The 22,736-nt window shown below is 47.2% G+C and overlaps 1 protein-coding gene across 2 annotated transcripts; it reads right to left on the bottom strand.

The window, feature by feature from the left end:
- Positions 1 to 1,448: 1,448 nt before the first annotated feature.
- SLC14A1 (solute carrier family 14 (urea transporter), member 1 (Kidd blood group)) lies at positions 1,449 to 21,310 on the bottom strand. Of its 2 annotated transcripts, XM_012725969.1 has the most exons (10): positions 21,223 to 21,310; positions 20,555 to 20,610; positions 15,765 to 15,921; positions 15,031 to 15,220; positions 12,690 to 12,818; positions 10,399 to 10,591; positions 8,932 to 9,079; positions 8,606 to 8,740; positions 4,747 to 4,796; positions 1,449 to 3,395 (listed from the first exon to the last, which is right to left on the bottom strand). In XM_012725969.1, the coding sequence occupies exons 3-10, from the start codon at positions 15,898 to 15,900 to the stop codon at positions 3,222 to 3,224; spliced, it is 1,155 nt and encodes a 384-aa protein (XP_012581423.1). In that variant the 5' UTR covers positions 15,901 to 15,921; positions 20,555 to 20,610; positions 21,223 to 21,310; the 3' UTR covers positions 1,449 to 3,221. The 2 variants fall into 2 exon arrangements, with proteins under 2 accessions (XP_012581423.1, XP_012581424.1); XM_012725970.1 differs by lacking the exon at positions 21,223 to 21,310 and having other exon boundaries at positions 20,555 to 20,754.
- Positions 21,311 to 22,736: the final 1,426 nt, after the last annotated feature.

Here is a 22,736-nt window from a genome sequence, read left to right as displayed (position 1 = left end):
AAGAGTAGCTTGTGAACACGAACCAGACAAGGGGCATTAGCTGCTTGGTCTAAATGATTCTGTTTGCCGGGCGTTGATACCTCAGTATCAGGGTCTCCCTTAACAAGTGTTCTTGGGCTACCTCCTCTCCCCTCCACCATTGCTGAAGATCCCTGCCGATGTTTGCTTCTAACATTAAGCTTCAGTAGTTGACCTGATGCCTCTCAGACTTGCTTGAGGTGATGTTAACACCTACCTGATTAATATTTAATAAGACTAAGGTCAGACTTAGAATCAATCTTTTCTTTTGGAGAACTTGATGTATGTCTCTTCAAATCGATTGTACTTTATATTTCGATTTTAGAGCTGTAAAAGAAATCTTTTATTGGAATTACAATCTCCTTTGCAAGTAGTATTTCCTACATTTATTTAGGTGCTGATTGTTCTTGCAAATGGAACTCTGTAGCCTTAAAGTTACAAGCTGCTTAATGATGTGTGAATGCAGACTTAGGGAGACTGAACCCTAAAAATTAAAAGTCTTTTAGAAGTTGTTAGGTTGTGGGGATGACTGACAATATTTGTATCATAAAACTTTGGTCTATGTTTGGCAACCTCAAAACTTGTTGCAAGCTTGCTGCGAGAAGCCCTCATGGAAATTCCTGTCACCAATGGAACTTAACCTCCATGCAGGGCAGGCTGACAGGTGTCATGGGTAAGGAGCAAGCCAGCACCTGTATCTCCTAAAGATACAGCATGTGTGGAGTTTTCAGCAGGAGAGCCTCAAAATTTTGGTTTTCTACCTGCAATCAAATGGGACATCTGTGACCAGATCACGTGTATAAATTTATTACCCAGAAACAATAGGTGGGAGAGGTTTTGTTTGGACAGAGGGCACTCCAGTGGGGCCACACCATTGTGGCTTCTGTGCTTCCTGTTTGGGTTGCTTTTGAAGCTTGGAGTAAATTTCCACTCTTACCATGTTTTAGTAAGAATATGCTAATGGTGGATGAAAGGAGGTAGACATGTATCAGAGAGGAGGACAAGCACCCCACCTTCAGTCTCAGGATGAGCATTCTGGGAATGCTCTAGAACATGGACCCCCTCATCAGGTAGTGCCCCAGGTCAGCCCTGATGGGAATGCAGGGAAGCTGTTAGGATACTCACGTCCTTGTGCAGAATATGTCCTGATGGGCCCTTAGTAGCCCTTTCCTGTCCTAAGTGAGAACCATGCTGTTGAGACGCTATCTGGTGGGTGGGCCCCTCACCCTGCAACTGCACAGGGCTTGCTCAGTTTCACAGCTGCTGTTGCCGAGGATAAGAAAGGCCTAAGGATTCTAGCACATCCCAATAGAAACAATCCATACTTGTGTGTGTGTGTTCATATACATGCTGGCTATAAGAGGCAGGTAGAACTTTTAAGCAAAATTTATACAAAACCGAGTTGTGAGTATAATTTATTCATAGGCTGATGTAGAAATTTGTTATACAGATAAAAGAATACAAATGCTTCCTAAGAAAACGAATAAAATACTTAATTTTATGGTAGTAGTAACAAAAAATAGCTTGAGAAAATTAATGCCACTTAAATTAGACAATATACAATGCGTGAAACGTTCCTGTTTATCCATGGGTGTGTGTGCAAATGGAGAGAATTGTGCCCTGCACACACCAGCCGGGGTCTGCTCCACACAGCCAGGGCCCAGACCTTCCACCTGGGCTTATCTTTGGTTATGTTGCTTCTGTTCCCCCTGCAACGCTGCTGCACGAACTCCCTCACAGGGAAGATTTCAGTTCACACACTGAACATTTGGCTCTCCTCCAGGAATAGATGTGAAGGAAACTATGACAGTGGCAAATTGGTATCACAGGCTTTGGACCCAGGGCTTTGTAATGTGACAGTGTTTCCTGAGAAAAGAAGTGAACTTCTTCCTGAAATATTTGTAGCTTGCTTTCCTTCTCCTGGTCATTCAGGCAGCGAGCTGTGCATTTTGCATAGAGCACTGCCAACCCAAAGAGGGAAAAACCTTCAGGATTCCGCTGCTTCCCTTTTTAATCCTCCAAATTCCAAACTGAGTCCACTGAAAAGGAAGGTGAGAAGCACGACTCCACCTTCTTCAGCACGTTATAGCATCTTTCTAGAACTGATAGTTTTAAAGTTAAACACACACACACACACACACACCAGGGGAATCCTTTTACCTGAACTACTTTACTTTCCTTTACCTGAACTACTTCTGGTGATTCAAATCCCATTGTTTTCCAAGGAAACTAACATACTGTGTACAGGAAAGCATGTTTCAAAGAAATTCAACTTCTAAATACCCAGACGCAATCTGTGTCAGTGCTTAGAACACATAAGACAGATGCAAATGAATTGAAAACGTGGCTTTCAGCAGCGATTCTCTGCATCCATGGCATTTCCACAGTGAACTTAGGGAAGAAATAAAAATAGCCATGCTGAGTGTTTTATAAAAATGTAGCTAATGATCTAGAAACAGCTAAACCGGGAACTTATTAAAAAACAAATCCATTCTCATCTGGAAAAACAAAACAAAACCAAAAAAAAACCCTCAAAATTTCTTTTGCTTTTTTAAGAAGTGTCAATATGGAATAATCTTGATTGGTACAATCCCTTCTTCCTCCTGCAGCCCTGTCCGCCTGAACAAACCCGACCATTACCCGTAAGCACATCCCCGCCCCACCAGGCAGCCTCGAGCTCCTGCTAAGGACAGGGGACAAGCCCAGCAATCAGCTGTACCACGTCTATGATCGCTGTAATGTATCCACTGGCATTGATTTTAACAACCTACCTGCTTATCTGAGAATTCTGGGTTGACTTTGATTTTGTGACTTGGAGTCACTTAAGGCTTAATTTTTAATACTGTTAACGTCATCTAGCCCATCAAGCCAAGACTATCAATAATTACAAGAACTAGCCCTGATCTCACTTCCTCTTTTTGTTGGGGCATTTTAACCTCACAAATATATTACAGTCTTAGTGCCAGCACGCCCCTATGGTTTATCATTCCATAGCCAGAATGCCTCGCTGGACATGTAGCTCACACGTTTGAGGGTGTTCTTGGAGGCTGAAATAAAAATACAATTTGAGCATAAGAACAGATCATCGATGGGTTAGTATGAAAGTTGACACTAGTGGAAATGATTGTTGGCCGAGATCCTGGAGTCCGTTGGCACAGAAGTTCGAGGTGCTTGGTGACTGTGGCCAGGGGAGGTGGCCGCTGTCACAATGGGCTTTCTGACATCCTTTTCTTGGCTTGCAGGTAGAAGATGCGGTTTTCTTCAGGATAAGTGATTTTACTGAGGGGCATCCTGTAGATGTTGGGGTTTTTGGTGGTCACCAAGAGGAACAGTAGCGTGGCCAAGCAGAAGGGCCAGGTGCAAGCTGGCAGTCCGACCTAGGGAACGAGACAAGCAAGGGCTCCTTATGCTAATTCACACAAAGTGTTGCCTTTCACCCTTCAGCCCACAGAGATGCGGGCAGTTGCAATGTCGTCATCCATCATTTTCTAGAGTTCTGTCTCCACTGTCCTTCCCTCTGATCCATTTTGACTTGACACACCAGCTGACATGAGGTGCACAACTGATACCGAGCCAGCCCCTGATGCCTCCCGACCATCATCACATCCACAAGGCCTCCTCTGACTAGTTCACCTTCAGGGCCCTCTCTCCTGACTTCCTCCTAGACTAGATCTCGGACTCTTGCTTATTTTCATGTTGGATCCCAACAGACTAAGCATTTTGAGTATTGGCAATGCATGAAGTTCTGTGCATATACCATGTTCTTGGTTAGATCTGGTTCTAGGCATGGACCCCCAAGGGGGAAAGTATATCATAATCAGCTGAAGGAATCTAAAATGCAAATAGTCAAGCACCATCTATGATCTGGTCTATCAGGAATGTCAGGGAGTTAAGGATCTGGATTTGTCAGTCTTGCTAGCTGATTTTGGCTCATGGACTGTTATCTGAGTTAGTTGGGGTACATGGGGCCCCCTTAATGCTCCATCCTCTCCCCTCATGTCTGTAATGGGGCTTTGACTCTTCACCATAGATACTGGATCTCCAGAAGGATTCATATGAAACCATCTTGACCTGTTAGCGGCCATGGCACATGGGCTGAGCCAGCAGAAACTGGCCCTGCATCACCTGCAAGGGCAGGTAAGGAAAAGAATAATGTTTAGGGTGCTGGGAGGTGGGGGAGCCTACTGCATGTGATACTGGGCTCCTCAGGGGAGAGCAGGAGAGTGTTACGGAAGAAGAATGGCAGGTGACAGTGATTTTGTCTGTTAAATATGGGACATGGGTCTGAACAAGTTACAGATGACTGACCAGGGATTAAAAAAAAAAAATAGGAAGGGCTGTGAAAAACTGAAAAATTACTGACTTCATTTCGGAAAATGAGTCTTTAGACAATTATCCTAGCCAATTATCCTTTGTCCTTCTCTGTTCTTTCTCAACTACTATATAGTCCTGGTGTTCTGTTTATCTGAAATATTCTAAAGTCAGCTTCTGACACATAAGCGTATGAACCTGTTATACAACTAAGTTCTGCTCCTTTCAATCAAGTACTCTATTTTTAGTAAGCCTGGTGATTGAAGTATGGACTAAAAATTTGTTGTAAGGCCAGCAGTAACAGTCGTCAGGGTCATGGATCCCACCAGGGACACCTAGGTGGCTGTCAGGAGGGTTTCCATACAATTGAAAACTGATGAGTTGTCAGCTGTTGAAGTGGGGTGAAAGCATACTCACCACAGCCATCAGGTGGGCCAGACTGGCTCCCAGGTAGGCAGTGAACAGGGCTACGGTAAAGGAGGAAATAACAGAGCTTAGTGCCTTTCCTACAGGGGAGACTGCCTCCCGCTAGCATCACTGGGATTGGGCTCCATGTCTTGCCAGCTAGCCTGGTGGCAAGTCTGACTTTAGGGTCACCAGCTCACCTGTGTCATGGAGGGAACCGGAATCGCTCTCTCTCATGGTTGGTGTGAGTATGTACAGACATCACACTGTGCTTGATACACAGTAAGTACTTAGTAAAGTTTGCTTTTCTCTGGTTGCTATTTGGTTGCTGTTAGTAATACATAAGGCTTTCTGTGGCAGGCAAACTATTTTACCCAAGCATTGCTGAATTAAAACTTCTGGATGTTTCTTTTTACACCTGCGGTTCTCAGATTACTGGTTAGTACTCAGTTATAATGAGGCATGGTATACCAACATGAGGGAGTTAACTCAGATTAGAAGAAACTGAATGCAAGTTTGGATATTTCTCCATGACATTTTACCAACTATCACTGAATTAACATTTTATTTTGAAAACAAATCTTAGAGTAGGTAGACACACTCAGCAGCTTGTCTCCATGTCAAGTCCCCTCTACTACCTTGGGGGGTTGGTAATGCTAAGGCCAGAGCCCCAACGCAGGGAAAGCCTGCAACTCTGATTTACTATAATCGGCTATTTATCTGGCTCTTTTCTCTTGAATAGGACGCCTAACTTCAGACCGGATAACCACGCTACTGGAAGGCCCTGGTTTCAGACTGCAACTCGCCATCACCTCCCATAAAAAGGCAACTGGAAGACCTGCTTTCCAGCGAGGTGAGGAACCTCACCTGAAATCACATTTTCCACCGCCCCGCTGTGAGCTCAGCATGGCCACCAGGGAAGAGAGACGTGGCTCTAGTGGAAGGAAGCTCCCCCTAGGCAGAGTGTCTATACTGTCCCCACTTTCTTGTCAGCTGCAATTCCTCTCATTTAAAATCCTATTGCACTTCTGCATGTGTTTGGGACTCAAATGTCATGTGACGCCATTAGACTCTCCCATCCTGCTGCTTCTCTCTCCCAAGTAGGAGTGTCACGTTCTCTAACAGTGCCGGGGGCAGCCTCAGAGTGGAAGCAGACTTCTGCACCCTGTGGCTTGCAGGTGAGGTCCCCGGTAGTGTGCTGGCAGCCGAGGGAGAGAAGGGGCCGGTGAGCCAGAAGGGAAGACTGGATTTCAGCTCTTCCTGAACAGTACTCCTCTCAGTCAACCTCCATGTGCAAGTCCCACTATGATAACCCAACTGTGGAAAAGATAAGGAATCTGCCCCGTTTGAACTGATAAGATAATAGCCCAGGTCTTTCCTGGCCTGCAGGCGCTGGTTTGGGGAAAGGCAGCCTGGCCAGGTTCTAGCTGAGTTTCACAAGTCTTCATCCAGATAACGCTATTTATCTGAACTAATAAAAGAGCAGTTTTGTAAAATGTTATCTGTTTACTTTGGCTGACGAGTAAGATTTGGTCTTTTGTTTGGCAGTATCAGGGTGATGTGGCAGGCTGAAACTTGCTATGATATTTTGCATGTGAGATTACATTTATACTTTACAAGAGACGATAGAAGTTTGGCTCAAAAATTCATATTCAAAGATGAAAAAGACTGCCAGTGTGAATGAGACAGGCACCAACACACAGCTGGGGGCAGGGGTAGCTGGTACTGCCTTTGCGGGGTGGTTTTGGCATTGGGGTCTGCGGTCTTACCCAGTGCAATCCACTTCCCCCACTCACCGTGCTGCAAAGGAAACCTCCCTCCAAAGGGAGTTATAACGGCAGGGTGGGTGTCACTACCCCCGACATGTCCATGTCTGAACCCCCAGAAGCTGAACATGGCAAATGAGACTTTAAAGCTGTGACTAGCTAAAGCTCTGAGCTGGGGGTTATCCCGGATGTCTCAGTGGACCCAAGGTCATTACAGGATACTTGTGAGACGCAGCGAAAATTTTATCTAGGGAGCAGGGTGGAGGGTGTATTTTTACTTCCTGCTTTAGACACCTTGGTATTGACTGAATTCTCATTTGCTTTGTACTATAAACTTAGACCTTCTATAACAAAAAAATGAAGATATTTCTGCTTTGGGGAATGCATCTGCAAACCTCTTTGGCTTCATCCCTCTGTTCTGTCAATGCCTCACCAATGATTGCACAAACAGCTCCTGCTTGATCTTTAAGGATGTGGCCAGGCCTGGAATGACCCTTTTTCCCCTCCAAATAGAATCCTTCCTCTCAATTTTTAGGACTTATGGGAAAGTTACCTTTTCTAGGTGATGTTTCTGGGTGAGTCTAGCTGGACTCCCCCAGAGACCCTTGTTCTGCTGGCTCCTTGTTTTGCTCCAGGTTGTGTGCAGTCTCCTGAGGTTCTCTCAGACTACCCTGCACTAGTTCTTCTGCATACAAGAGCTGGACATAAGCTAAAGCTTATAAACTTTCCCATAGGCAATATCACGAGTAGTTAATGTAGATTTACTGATACGACCAACACAGAAAAATAAAGGTATGTATACCTCCCCAAAAAGGTTTGAAACCTCAAATCTCAGCTTCTAACCCAGCTGAGCTCAGGTGGCCACAACAACTTGTCCATTACTTTCTGAGCAAAGGATCTTGACAAGGCTATTAGGATCTTGACAAGGCTATTAGGTAAATAGCTACCTGACTACAGAAATAAACAATGACATGCAAATGGAACACCACTGCTTTAAAATCAACCTTTCTACAGCATTGGAAAACCATAATTGACTCAGGCGTTAGAACCCTTTCATTAATCCTTCAGCCTAATGCAGGCATCCATCCTGGCACGTGGTCCCTCATCTTAGTTTAGATACCTTAGGCTGATTAATCTGGTGATAAACTGACTCTGGACAAACATTTCCATTAGCTTAGAATATCCCCTCTGTCCCCTGAGCCTGTCTTCCCATTGCCTTGGCACTCGATCTTAAATACTTTCACTAGTATTGACTTAGGGATGCCAGAGGATGTGGGTGAAAGTACTTCCCTTTATCAGGGCCTACAAAAACCCATTAGCTTTTCAAATCCGAATCACGTGAGGGGCTGACTGCTACTAAAGGAAAGCAGAGTGGACGCTGCTCCGAGGTCATTAGCAGATGTGGAGTCTGGGTTTGCATTTACCGCTGACTGGGTGCCTTTCAGCATATCTCTGGTCTCAAGCCCCTAGGAGTAAAGTAAGATGAACTAGAGATCTGTAGACCTTCCCCTCCCCAGCTCTGACATGAGTCAGGGGTCAGCAAGGATTAATACGGGAGTTTTCAAAGTATTTTCTAGAGCAACTGCATCAGCCCTCCTGGCCCTTGTTAGAAATGTAAACAGCGCCTCCCCCGCACTGAGGATGGCTGGGCCCAGCAATCACTCCAACACACCTGCCAGGTGATTCTGATACACACCCATGAGTGTAACAGCTGAATTAACAATTCATCGGATTCTCAGAGGGCCACATGAAATACTGCCTGGTGCACCAGGGGAAATGACTGTAGTTAGCCTATATTCTGATTGTCGAAACTCAAAAGGAAAAAGATCACAGGTTAAATTTCTATCCCCAAATATACACACATATTGTAAAATGGTTAACATGACTCAAGAGGCTCTCCTGTCTTCACAATAACCAGTGATGCAGGCAGAGCAGCCTTGAACCCTCCCAGAGGAGACACCACTTGCCCTAGTCCCGGTCTTAGTGAGCAGAGGCCCAAACTAGAACCTCAACTCTAGTTTCTCATGGAGTCCCTGATTTGGACCCCATAGTCACAAACAAGTACACCCCTCCACCTCCCACCTGCAGATGTACAGGACACTCACCGCAGGCCAGAGCCAGGAGGTGGGTTTGCCAGGTGAGCGCCATGAACATTCCTCCCATCGCAATGCAGGCCAGGGAGCTGTTGAAACCCCAGAGTCCGAAGTAGATGTTCTCAAACGGAGACGAGAGACTGAGTCCTATTAGGCAAGGCAGGAGGGGTCAGAGCTGGGGCTAGGGGCAGGAGCGCCCAGGAATCTGATGGTTGGGGGGACAGACGGTGGGAGGAGCGTAGGAGAACGTGCAAGCAGACACCTCAAGAAAGAACTGGTCGGGGGCGGTGCAGGGGCGAGAGGAGGGGCTGTGGGCTTAGTACGGGCCCCCTGCCTACCTGCCGCTATACCCAGCAGAGCTCCGATGGCGGCGTGCAGGCACATGAGCGGGGAGGAGAGTAGGATGGCACACAGGAAGATGCCCCCTGCCCACGGGTTGTCACAGCCGTAGATCTGACCAACTCCCACCGGCAGGGATTTCAACAACTGCAAAATGATTTAGAAAATGAGATCACTGAAACTACAGAGACCCAGAGGACACCCACAAACACGCAGATTCACAAAATCTTATCTTTCAAGAACAGTGTCACGAATTTAAAAAATACACCCTTTAACTACAGAAACATTCCAGTCATTCTGTTTTTACTTTGGGAGATATACCAGCCCCTCCCTGAAGCAGACTTTCTCAAACCACCCCCTTTATTTACTGACCTATGGCTTGGTGGACACTTGGCCCTCGTGGCTGATAAACAGGATGGGACCCGTGTCCCCCACCGTGAGGATGGCAGGGACCACCACTTACACTGCTATTGCTGTCATCTGCCCATCAGTGCTGAGGCCAGTACGTCAATGCAGCTTTTTATCTTTATGGATAATCAAAGTTTTATTACTCCCTCACAATCAAGGATAATGCCAAGGCCAGAGACTCCAAGCTGGCTTAGCCACAATTCAGAAGCAACTATCAACAAATTCATGAATCGGGACCATGTCTATACTTCTCTTGTTAACAAGTCATGCACTAAAGCCAGTTATCAATGACTGTCAAAATAAAAAATACACATTAGTTTCTTACTTCTACTTTCTCATTGAGGCCAGAATTCAGCTAATCTGTTCACAGAATGGCTGTACTCAGGAAGCAGGGCTTGCCTCAAGTTTGACTCATCCAAAAGTAGGTTATTCCAGCTTACTAGGATTTGGGAGGTTACTTTGGGGGATTGGGAACACTAATGCCACTCATTTCTCTGGAACATTTTCGAGTTCCCAGACCCCCAAAGTAACATATTACATAATTCCAAACAGAAATGTTCTACTTTTGGATAGTGGGGGAAACCTGTAGTTCCTTATAATGATCCTTCTGGTAGGGTAAGGGAGCCGCCATTAGCCATCTTAGTTCTGTTTGACCAGAGCCATTTACTGACAGATGCTTTCTCAACCTCTCCATACTGCTCCCTCCAATTTCTCTAGGTCATACGCATACTGTTTGTCTAGGAACTTAATAAAGTCACCCCCACCCCAAACAAGGCCAAGTTTGTAGTGTCTGACTCTCAGTAGAGCTACACTATGGAGTCAGCACGGGAGGTCTGCAAAACATAGGGCTGAAAAATTAGCTTTGACTAAACAGTTGTCTTTAAAAATCCTTTTGATCCCAAGACCTTGGAACAGAAGAAATGCTTCAGACAGCAAGGAGCAGGCAGCTAAACCAGCCTGAACTGAGTCCCTGTTGGGCTCTGATGCCCATGACCAAGTCACCAGGAGGACACTGGGTGACTGTCAGAGCAGCGGTCAGAGCCAACAGCACATCTTACCTTCAAGGCACTCAGGTCCGACCAGGTGACATTGGGGACTGAGGTTATAGGTGTGAACAGTTTGGTAGGGAAGAACGGATTGTAATGTCCCGTGGCCGAAAGGTACATTGACAACGCCATGTTGAAGGGCAGTGTGAAGACAGGGAGGTCCCACTTGCAGAACACGGAGCTCAAGGCACTTGAGAAAACTGGGCTTGAAACATAACAGCAGATGAGCATGCACGTGACAAGCCAGGGTGACAAACTGCATCTCTGTTCTTTGGAGGGGCTTTGTTTCATGGGCAAGGATTCCCCAAACACACACACATACACGCACGCACAACCAACCCATACCCTGGGGGTAAATCCTATCACAGAATAATTCTGCTATTTACTAAAAAGTTAACTTTAGCTTGTTTAGCTTTTGAGAAATTACACTCTGGGGCTGCTCACAGGCCAGAGGTGCAGGGGCGGTGAGAGGATTCACCAGAGACAGAGTGGGGAGCAGAACAGACAGACTGAAGAAGTACACTGCTGAGGGGAGCAGCGGGCGGGTCAGGAAAGGTCTGCTGCGCCATGTGGGTCACCTCCGGGGCCAGGGATCAAACTCGCACTCAAGTGGCTGCGGCTGGCTTTCAGTGCTGCATCCTAACCTGTTGCGCCACCAGGGAGGGCCTCCACCAATCTTTAATGTATTTACTTCTGAAAAAGAAACAATTGTCCAGAGGAGGATGCAGGTAGTGTGGGCCCGAGGAGAAAGATTTTAAACTTAGAAGGGCTAAAACGAGAGTCCTTGGCGCTGTGACTGAGGGTGAGTCATTCTTTTTAGTGAACTGGGGGTTTGGATTAGGCGGTCTTGGGGCGCCTCCTGCACTCATTTGATGACCCAATCAAGGAGGCATCACTCCAAGGCCAGATTTCCTGGATGCGGGGGCTGGGCAGGGAGCGCCACAGGCCCCGCCTCCTGCCCCTGAGCCTGGTGTAGTCAGGGGAAGTCACCACGCTCCTGCACAGCTGTCTCTGCAGGCAGGGAGGCCCCCAGACACCTGCTGTGCACCCTGCCCTCCCAGGGACTCTCCCCAGAGATCACGCTTCTCATCTGGGCGGGTGTTAATTTTCCAACTCTGAACACTCTATAGTGAGAAGGGAATACTTACAAAGAAAGGACAATGCCAGCAGAGAAACTGGTTTGGAGGATTTACGTTAAAGAAAAAAGACGTTTTGAAGGGGAGGGCAAGTGGTAAGAGTTCATAAAGGCACAGTGATTTTCGAAGAGGGAGTCCTGGGTCAGCCCCGTCAGCCTCACCCAAGACCTTTTAGAAAAGCACACTCCAGGCCTCAGGCCCAGACGGACGGAGTCAGAAACTCTGACCAGGGAGCAGTAGGTCCAGCAGGCCTCCTGACAGTTACACATTTGGGGGCCACTGAGGCAGGCCGTGCAGCTCTACTGTGGTTGTGTTTAAAAACTCTGGGGGGCCCTGAAAACCAACACCATGGCAACACCCTAAATGAGTGACATCAACTGGGGGAGGGGGTGAGGCGTGTGTGGTGTGTGGAGGCCCCTGTATCGCGTGTCTTAACTGCAATTCCAACAGGCAAAACCGCTATTTAAATTTTTCTAAAAATTGTGGATTAGAGCCAGGGAGCTGACCCAAGCCATGCACCAGACCTCTCCTGACCCGCCCCTGCTCCCCTCAGCAGTGTATTTCAGTCGATCTGCCTGTTCTGCTCCCCACTCTCTGGTGAATCCTCTCACCTTCCCCCACCTGTGGTCTGTACCCCAGTTCCTGTATGCATACATAAACCTTTAAAAAATAAAATTGTGGATCAATATATACATAAAAATTTGAACCATTTTATGATTGGGTGGCTGGGAGCACCTCACTGTTGCACAACCATCACCTCTGTCCACTCAGCAAACACTTCTCATCTTGTAAAATCCAAACTTACACCCATGGAACAGCAATTCCCTCACCGCCTCTCCCGCCATTATTTCAAAAAACATTTTGAGGGGCCCTCCTTGGTGGTGCAATAGGTTAAGCACAGCACTATAAGGTTGTCCACAGCCACTGCAGCACAAGTTTATCCCCAGCCAGGGAGCTGACCCACGTGGCGCAGCAGACCTCTCCTGTCCCCCGCTGCTCCCCTCAGCAGTGTATTTCAGTCAATCTGCCTGTTCTGCTACCCAATCTGTCTCTAGTGAACCTCTCACCACCCCTGCACCTCTGGCCTGTACCCCAGTTCTGTAAGCATAAAAATCTTAAAAAGAAAAGAAAAAACCATTTTGGAAACCAGGTGCAGGTGCTACTTACCAAGTCATAGACATAACAGATACAGGGACCAGCAGCCACCAGAAGTAGTTCCCTTTGTCGGAAAAGACAGCCATGAGGATCCCCACCAGGGTGGCGTTGTAGCCCTGGAGCCCTGCTGCAATGGCGGACCTGGGGTGGGGGGTGAGGCACAGCAGGGGTCGGTGGAGGGACACCCATAGCTCCCACATTTTACCACCTCAGACAAGGAGGTTCCACTCAGTCATTCCCTTTAAAGCCTAGAGCTGTATTGCACCCATACTTATAAACAGGAAAAGTAACAGATGCAAATGCAAATGTACACTTAGAGCGACCCCCCATGTGGGTCACAGCCCAAGATAGAAGTCTAGCATCTAGGCAAGGGGAACTGGCAAGGCAGCCTGTGCAGTTCCTTTTAGCTTTTCCTTTGCAAAGTTATTATTTCTTTTAAATCATTAAAGGCCACTGACTTGAATAGAGCTTTCAGATGAAGCTGTTTCCTAAGTCTGATTTTCTTGGTGCAAGATGTAAGATTCTTGAAACAAAAATTCACTTTTAAGTGTCTTTGAACTTATAAACACTAAGCGCTCAACTTAGCATACATCTGTCTGTGCTTCCATTTTGCTGTCTTGAAATAGACAGTTCCAAGTTATTGCAGAGGAAAACAGTAACTTTTCTTTGGCAGAGCATTCCAATTATGTGAGTATTGGGCACCTAATTCTCTCTCGGTCCCATTTTGCTTCTTAGCATTTAACCTGACTTCTAAAATTTGTCTTACAGCTAAGTTTCTTCTCCTGGCCCAAAGGTTCCCATTTCACACCTGCAAACTAGAAACCCCAGGATGAGAGATGAAACACTTTCCATAGAATCAATCAAAACTGACAAGTCAGACCCTCCAAGGTTCCCCATGAAGGGCCCAGCATGGCTTCTGCCCTTAAGGCTGAAGTCTGAGGGGGAGGAGGTGGGTCCATGTGATGATGAAGTGGCTGGGTGGGGGCCAAGCAGGACCGGAGCGGGAGGTGATACAGGCTGTGAGCCATGGCACAGGGTGGGACTGGATGGCGTGAGAGCCTCTAGTTGGCTTGTTTCTGACAGGAGCGGGAGGCACCCGTGGAACAGCAAGATGATGTCACTTCCATTCATCTGGGCGAGAACAGAGAGGTGGGACTCCTGTTCAAAAGTCCTTTGTCTCCCTAAAATAATCCTTCAGACATGTGGGAGGTGAGGCAATGTTGGTTTAACCCAGGAAATAATAATGCCCTGCAGACACTGGTCAGTGCACTAGAGTGCTCTGCAAAGACTTACCCCCTCAACTTGGGGGATCAGCAGGACCATGTCTGCAAGTGGGGGTGCCCTAGTGAACGCAACAGAACAATGTGCCTTCACTTGAAGCAGAAGACTGTTGTCTTAATGGGGTTCCTTTAGGATCAAGGAAAGGAGAAGAGGTTTGGAAACAAGATGTGTAAACATGGTCTGTCTGCTAACTAATACCTGGTAAAGAAAATGGGTCAATGCTTGGAGTGAAGCAATGAAGGAGGATTCGAAACAGCACAATTTTGGACCCACCTCTAAACTGGAAAGCTCATTGCTTAACATGCATTGGAATATGGTTTAACCTAGGATCCAAAGTCGCCTCTACAGAGAACACCAGGTGCCTTGGACCTGATGGGCAAGTGGCACATTGGTCAAGTCTCTCCTGAGAACCTCCTCAGGCGATTTGCAGGCAGAGCTGTGAGATTAATTATGTAATGGCCATCGCTGGGGATTAGGCCTCGATCCTGGACACCTGGCACATGGCAGCCTCTGACGGAGCTGGTCAGTCGGGCCACATCTACCCCACTGGTGGAAACAAGTGTATTGCTTCTTCCATGGCAGACTGACTTTAGAGCAGTCATTATTTGCACAAAACACAAAAAACCTGCTCATTTGGAGTTTTTCCTCTCTAAAAGCTGAGCTCCCCTATCACAAATGAATTTGCTAAGTATGGAAACAAGATCTAATAGATCTAATTAGTGGTGTTTAAATCATGAAGACTTCTATGAATTCATGTGCATTATTGCTCAAACAAATCAAGGCTGATGACCATTGGAGAGGTACCCCGGGGATGGCATGTATAGAAGTTCTGGCTACCATGTGCCTCCATGAGGTTCTGGTGCCCATCTCTCTGGTTGCTTATTCAAATTCCATGAATAAGGGGCCTTATGTGGTATCCCTGTCCTCTGACTATAAAGCAAATATAAAGAGTGCTACAAATAAAGGAAGTTCCTCCTGGGCATGGGAGGAGGGTTTTCTCACCAATGCCAGAGTGCTGGTTGGCAAATGTATTCTCAGAAGCAAGTCAAGCAGGTGTGATGGCCGTGCCTACCTGTCCTGGCTGAGCAAGAGGGCCGTCAGGGTGGAGACCACTGTTCCCACACAGCCGTTGAGTGCCCACCAGGGGTTCTGCACCAGGAGTCCCACCAGAATCAGGATTCCGCTGATGGGGTTGCTGACAAACACCACTTGCGAGATGCCCCGAAGAACCCAGTCCATGAACTGGAGCACCACGGGTTTGTCTGGAAGACATGAGACGGGCCAAGCTGAGCAGCAGCAAGGCAAATGGCGCCCCTCCCCCCACCAGGAACCTCATCCAAACCCTCTCTGATGAAGGTGAGGCTAGTCTTTGATGCTCCTTGAAGCTTTTTTTGTGAGAGCTTTGCCCGTTAGTGGCACCCAGGTTCCTGGAAGCATCTGCTCACTTTATGCTGCCCTTTCTAGAATGTCAGCTCCAGAGAGCATCTAACACACTGACCATACTCAGAGCTATAGGCTTGAAGCCAAAGGAATGAACTACTACTAGTAAAATTGCAGTTTTTAAGAACTGAGATGAACTGAAAACAGAGACAGAACCAAGTCTCTTCCTGTAATAGGAGCAGGGTCCTGGCCTTGACCACCCTCTCCATTGAAGAAAATTGCAGGTGAGAAAATAAAGTTAAAAAAATGGAGAAAAGAGAGAAATAAAAGGGAGGGGTACAAAACTAAAGATATGAGTCAAAGGAACAGGTGGCCATTTCTCCCACCGCCACTTCTCCATCTCTCCTAGGATGGGAGCATAAATACCTTTAAGCCAGCTGGCAAATTCTCTCATATCCCCGGTAACATAGCCAAGTGCCTTGGGGAGGCACCGTCTTCCTTGCCATGATGCAGCCTGGCTTTCACCCCGGTCCATTTTAACCCTGGTGGGGCTGTCCTCCATGACTGTCTCCTCCTGTGGCTCCTTGGGGAAAGAACAGAGTTCATAAACACCCTCAGCCGGACAGCTTAGTGCGTACTGTCTGGTCACAGCAGCCAGAGAGGATGAGTTCAAAGGCATGTCCGGGCCATGACATTGCATGGGGCTCAGAGGGTACCACTTTATCTTAAACTGTCAACGTCACCCAAACCCAAATCCCATACTACTGTTGTCATCACTGTCTTTAATGCTACCATGAGAAGATTCTGGTCTTTAATTTCATAAAGTGTATTTGCTAGCTCAGCAAGTTTATTGAGCATCTACAAGTTCAAAGAGTTCAGTCTAGTGGAAAAGACTGAAAAATAGTTAATGTCAACAGAATGAGCCAGACAATAATACAGAAAGAGCTAAGATCAAGGGCTTAGGCTTCAGCTGTGGACGAAAAGGCCCGTCAGCTAGGAAATGGCCCCATCACAAGTACTGAGCAATCGGCTACTTTCTGAGACAAGCAGTTTGTTTACAATTAAATTTTAATTTACCAAAAAGGTATATTTTGAGAGGGAAGAAATTAAGCTTTTATGTGCCAGCAGCCTAAGAATGCCCTCATACACCTTCTGGGTCAAAGGTTGCTTGAAAGGTCTTTGCATCAGGCAACTGCCTCAGGCAGTATTTTTGGAATTTATTATGTCAATGTTTAAAAACAAGCAAAGGTACAGAAACTAGGGTGCAGACACTATCCACTCCACTCGTGTTCACTGTAAGATCATTCAATTCTCATGGTAAGTGTGCGGTAGGAAAGTACTCACCTTACCAGCGTATGTCACCTCTAGACAGAAATGGAAGTTTCATGTTGGGGGAATAGAATAACAATGATGGACTCCCAGTGGCAGGTGAAGGGAGAGGACAGTGAGCAAACCACCACGTGTGGCAAGGATAGCCAAGTGCACAGCCAGGTAAGTGTGAAGTGGGGAGCCCCCAAACCATCAGACTCCGAGGGCAGACCTGTGGAATGCTGAAGCTGCAGGTTCGCAAGATAGGGCCGAGGAAATGCCTGGGAACAAGCTGTGAACCAGGAGTTCTCGCTGCTATTTCTGGATCCACCACTGGTTTGGGCACCATCGCCAACAAACAATTAACATACAACCAAGTGAGGTCTTTTTGTCCCTAACACTCACCAAATTTTCCTTTCTATTAATCCCAGAGTGGAAAATCAATGTAGGTAACTGCTATTTGATTAACGATTATACTCCAATTGTGTTACTTCACTGCCCAACTAACCATCCTGTTTTCAAACAATGGTGAGCCATTAATCATTACACAGAGCATTTGTGTCCATTTATGCAAGGCATTCTGGACAACGCTCATTCTGCCTTGGCAAAAATAATGTTCCATATCAACATCTGTGTGCCTTTGATTGAAACTTTTAAGAAATTCTTAAACTGAAAACTGCTGGCGGTCAGAAATCAAAACTTGGCTCAGCTGACCCACAGCGGAACACTTAAAACTATTTGTATTATCAAGCAATTCTAAAACCAATTGGTATTTATTTCACAATTTGCATTGAGTGATGGCTATCATTTATTTTCAGGTAATTTCCCTCTTTAAATCTCATAACTGAAAATATTATTTCTTCTTCAGTTTTTCAAAGTCATGTCAACAAATAAAAGGCTTCGCAGCCAGGAAACGACCAGGAGCTCAGATACACCTGCCCCAAATTTCTATAAATGAGCAGATCAAGTCCTGGTGAGGCAGCACTGAGTGGAAACATCAACATGCATTTTGAGCAGCTACAGAGGCAATTAGGTATATGAGTTTCTCCAGGGAGCGAAGCTCACGGCTCTAAGTGTCTAGCACAGATTTATTTCTTTTAGAGGGTTTTTATAATATTGCCTAAGAGATTTTGGAGATACAGATATAAAACTTGATACTGTAACTGGCCTGACATGATATAGAACCTGAATGACCTGAGTTCCCTGACAACGCACCCTAAGTTAAATAAAGGCTGAACTATTTTTGTCAGAATCCACCCATCGACACGTAGGCTTATTGCCTTAAAGCCTCCATATCCACCTATTGATTGGGATATACTGTGGGGCTATCACGTCCTAGAGACAGGGGTCTTCTGAAGAATTGGGCAGACAGATGGCTGCTGCTGCTGGACCCCAGAATCCTGATCAGCTGAGTGGGCCCTTCAAGCGCCTCCAGGAGCCCTGGCTATTTGCTCCAGAGCTCACCGTGAGAAGTGATGACGAGGCGCCTGCGACTTAAGTTGTAGTTCACCTTAGAATTTTAGCACTGCTAGGTGATTTGCATCTCCAAGGCAAATTTAAGAACCTGCACACCCCAGTTGAGGGGCATAGTGCAGGGCTAATACAAAAGCTGCAGGATAAACTTAAATCCCACACTACTTTTTCCCAGCTTTTCTGGGTTGTCAGAACTCCACAGTTGCAATGTGGTGTGAAGCAAGAGTGCCTGTGTTTTTTTGGGCCAACCCCCCTGTGCCTCCGGCCCCCACAGCTCCACCGCTTAGCAGGCTTGAGGACCCCCTCCCAGGCTCCGTTCAAAGAGGCACAGCAGAACTTGGAGCGCAGGCCTGATTCCCAGAGACAGAGGCAGTGCCCAAGGAGCATACCTGTTCTGGCGGCCCATGGCTCAGAGCCATGTTTAGCCAGGCGAAGCCTCCGTATGCTGTCTTACCAGCTTTATTTCCAAAAGGATCTGTCCAAAGAGGCCCATGACAGGCATCACCAGCGCCGCCAAGCAAAGGCCGGCCATTCATTCTTCCTCTCTCTCCATATATGACAAAGGGCAAAAGTCCATGAATCAGCAGGACCCTCTCCCTGGCTCTCAGGAGCACGGGAGAAGGGGCCGGGGAGGAGGAGGCTGGGGTAGGAGCTGTGGCCCCAGACGGAGACTACTAAGAGGAGGCGACTTCTCCATGAGCTGAGAGACAGCTAGCTGACTGGCAAGGCGAACATACAACTTTGAAATAAGACCAAAAAAATGGAGGCAAACTCTCCTAACTGAAGACCCAGCACACAGATTTTGTTCCCTGTTTTCTCTCTTAGGATGTGGGTGGATCTGAAGTCGGGGGGTGGGGTGGGTGGGGGGGGGTGGGGGCTTTAGGCTCTGTAGCGCTCAAGGTAAATTGCTAACACCACCACAATCAACAATTCCCCTCAGCTTTGTCCCTTGCACCAGTGAGAGAGGGCAGGCGTGGGTTGTTTTCTGCAGTAAGATGCTAGTATGTCAGACTTCCAAGGTGGCAGAAGTTCAGTCTGAGAGACAGCTAAATGGCATTTTTCCTTGTATCTTAAATATTGGACATCACCTTGGATGGTCTTCATTGGATTTAAGCATGGCAGCTTTTTCTAAGTTTTCTAAAACTTCCATTGAATCCAAGGATATCATTCTTCCTTCAGAACTTTCAGAAAAGTTATCTGTGGGCTAGTTCTTATTCTCCCCTCACCCTTTTATTTCATTTTTATTTTCTCTTACTGGCTTGCTTGGAAACCTGAAAACTTACTCTACTGGAGTGAGTCAGAAAAATCCACAGCTGTGGAAAATATAACTGCTGTGTCTTAGCGACAAATTGTTGGCATGTGTGGCTTATCCATGGTTAACTACGGACTGCTTAAGTTCCGAACTGAGCTGTATTTGGGTGGCACTGAGTATATTTCTGTTTGATAAAGAAAAACATTAAGAAACCCAAGTTTTGAAAAAAACGTAAGAAAGATAAAGGAGAAGTGGGGACTATCACTTCCATCACAGTAGCTGTCTGCCCTTCCACCCCTGCATCGCTCTGGCCTCACCCCCTCCCCCAATCACACACATCTTGAAAATGACATTTTCGGGCTCAACATAAGCATTTTCTTAGAGCCAAGGGCTGGCAACATTTGAGAGTTAGGTGGGGCTTTTCGAGACCACATCATTTAGGCCTTCATCTAAGAGAAAAAGAAGAGAAAACCGAGGTGCACCATGGGGACCATCCAAGATCACTCAGCAGTCAGCCTGATGGAACAGGTGAGCCCCGTGCATCCTTGTCTCCCATCCTGAAGCCAAGAATCTTATTATTCAAGTCAACAAACAAGGAGCAGATTCTCAAAGCCAGGTCTCCGAGGTTACTAGGGATCAGTGAGGCAGCGGACAGTCTGTCTTTCGGCCACCTTGAAATGACCTTGGGCTGAGGAGCGGCAACCCAGGGCTGGGTCATGCCCAGTTTCACCCCGACCTTCGCAGCAGCAGTGATTTTTTTTTACTTAAATGAGCCTCACTGTCCTGCATCGCTGACCCATCCACAACAAAGCCTGGTGTGGGCTGAAGTTAAGACCCCACGAAAATTCTGGAAGCTGCACCCAAGGCACTTCCTAGAAGGAGTCAAAAAGCACCTTCGCAGCGAGGTCACTAATGAAATGGAACAGCACTCATCATTCCAATACAGGTAACACCAAGACTGCAATTCAACCAGAGGTCTCCCATGTCATTCTATGAAATAAAGCATAGTATTGCCAGCATATGTTAGACGTTTGTGCATTTGGAAAGACCTGAAAGTCTTCAGTTTTCTGTCTCAACTATCACTTTTAAAAAACAGTTTTAGAAATAAAAAAGAAATTATTTAAACATTCATGCACTTATCATAATAAAGGTACTTTTAGCATTAACATTCATTTGTACTTACAAGACTCTACTTCAGGCAGTTTGACTTTGGTAGGAAGGGCTCCGTTTTCTTTAAAGCTAGAATCAGAAACAAAGAAATGCTGTCAGCTCTTCCTGTCTCCTGAGCTGAACACTTCTGTCTTCCACACTCTGCTCCTAGGAGCCTTGGGGTCTAAATTCCACGCTGCAAGTGCGGTATTGCAAAGTTGCCTGAACGTGGCTTCCTTGTGACTGTCAGCGCGCCCCTCCCTTGGGCGTGACGGCGCACGCAGAAACGGCCGTAATTCATCACTGGAAGGGCCGTGCCCAGTACCCCACTCTTTTTTGAGTCACACTGACAAATCTCCAACTAAATTGTTTCAGGCACACAGCCGAAACTCCTGCAGCGTGGGCGAACTCAGACTCACTGAGCCACCTTGGGTGGACGCCAAACCCGCTTCCACGTGGCCTCAGGTGCTGCGCCCCCTCTCTGCTCCAGAACCCCAACAAAGACTTAGCTCTCAAGGTCCAGGAAGCAGCGTGTGGCTTCCAAGGGGCCTAGAAAGGTCTTCGCTGCTACCAGAACCCTTCTCAGTCCTGACCATCTGAAACGTTGTTTCCCCATTAAAAAGAAAAAAAAGGAAAGAATAAAACAAAAACAACAACTGAGAAAGGACAGTGGAAATGAATAAAAACGAGCAGGGTACTCACAGTGCTGGCTTCCCGGTGGCAGTGGCAGAAGGCATTGGCTGATAAAGCAGGCGGACTCCAGGGAAAGGGAGGTGCCGGGAGATAGTGCCGGCAGGGAGGCTCCTAACAGTCTTATACACAGAGCCCACTGGCGGTCCCTGCTCTTGGCTTTCTCCTCCCACTTCAGTCCCCAGTGCCAAAGCAGCCCAGGACTGGTCCCGGGTCCTGAACCTGATGTCTCTCTGTGTTCCTGGTACAGGGCCAACAACTTCCCACGCTTCCCCGGAGTCCCGAAGGCTCTGCCCAGCAGTGGCCCCACGCAAGTCCATCTTCTTCTCCAGGCTGTTTCCTTTACTCCTGCCCTTACCCTCAAATATTCCGGGGGGAGGAAGGGGGAAGGTTTGTAGCTGAAAAGTATCCATGAGTGCCGCGCATTAAAACCGGACGGGTGGATTGCTGCACGTGGACTCCGGACCCAGCGACTGCTCCCGGTGTGGAACTTTCTCTTAGAGGCAACCTTGTGCATACAGGTGTGGGGAATCTAAAAGCCCCGAGGGGGCGTGGTGAGAGTGGGGAGGGCCAGCAGGATACAATTTGTTTCTAAAAGTAACCTGCCCTTTTCCCTAGTGAAGGGGGAAACAAAGAGTAGAAAGTCCCAGGTGAGACTCCCCAGGACAAAGTCTGCTTGCTGCCTTTTGAGAGCCAGGAGGCAAGCATTCCAGACCAATCAAAATTTCCGGGGGGCAAACCTCCTTCTCCCTGCTTCTTAAACCACAATTCAGTGGCTCGTTCTGCTGTGGCAGAACTCTGACTCGGGCACTTTATGAGCACAGAAATTTAACAAACTAAGGAGCGGGAGTCTTCCCTCCTCTGCCCAGGGGCGCCCTCCCGCCTGGTGCTCAGCGAGGCAGCGGGAGACTCTCTGGCTCCACCCGCTGGACATCCGCCAAACCACAGGGTTCCTTGTCATCTGGGGCTCTCCCGCACCCCTGTGTGTGTGTCTGGGAGGGAGGCAGGGGTCCACATTCATCGTTAGAATTTTGAGGTTCAGGCAGATTTCCCTCCAATATATTTTTTCCTGTTAAAGTAAGGAGAAAAATAACCTCCGAGGTTTACCCTCGGAGAAAAGTGAATCGCAGCAGAACAGCCCATGGCCCTGGTATAGGTTTTGGGGTGCAAGGAATCTGCTAGTGTTTCCATAAATTCCTTATGTAAATGTACCACCATCCCATGCAGCCATAATCGTGGCGATGTGAAGGTCCGGGCAAAGGATTGAGGATTCACTTCACACGCTGGGCAGTGTGCTAAGACTTTGTGAACGTCAGTCATTTAAGCATCACAGTGATCCCAAGAGGAGAACCCCATTTTGCAGATGAGGAAATGGTGTTTTAAATGACCTGTCCAAGGTCTCACATCGAAGTTTATATGCTGGTGTACTCTAACATCGTCCAATGTTGCAGCTTCTCTCTAACCAACATGTGTTTCAGAACTCATCCTGAAGCCCCTTCTACATCTCAGCCTGCAGACTTTGCCTC

This window comes from Condylura cristata, unplaced genomic scaffold (genome assembly GCF_000260355.1).
Source record: "Condylura cristata isolate star-nosed mole 26May11 unplaced genomic scaffold, ConCri1.0 scaffold00016, whole genome shotgun sequence".
NCBI classification, from domain to species: Eukaryota; Metazoa; Chordata; class Mammalia; order Eulipotyphla; family Talpidae; genus Condylura; species Condylura cristata.
This window is presented reverse-complemented; position numbering and strand designations above follow the sequence as displayed.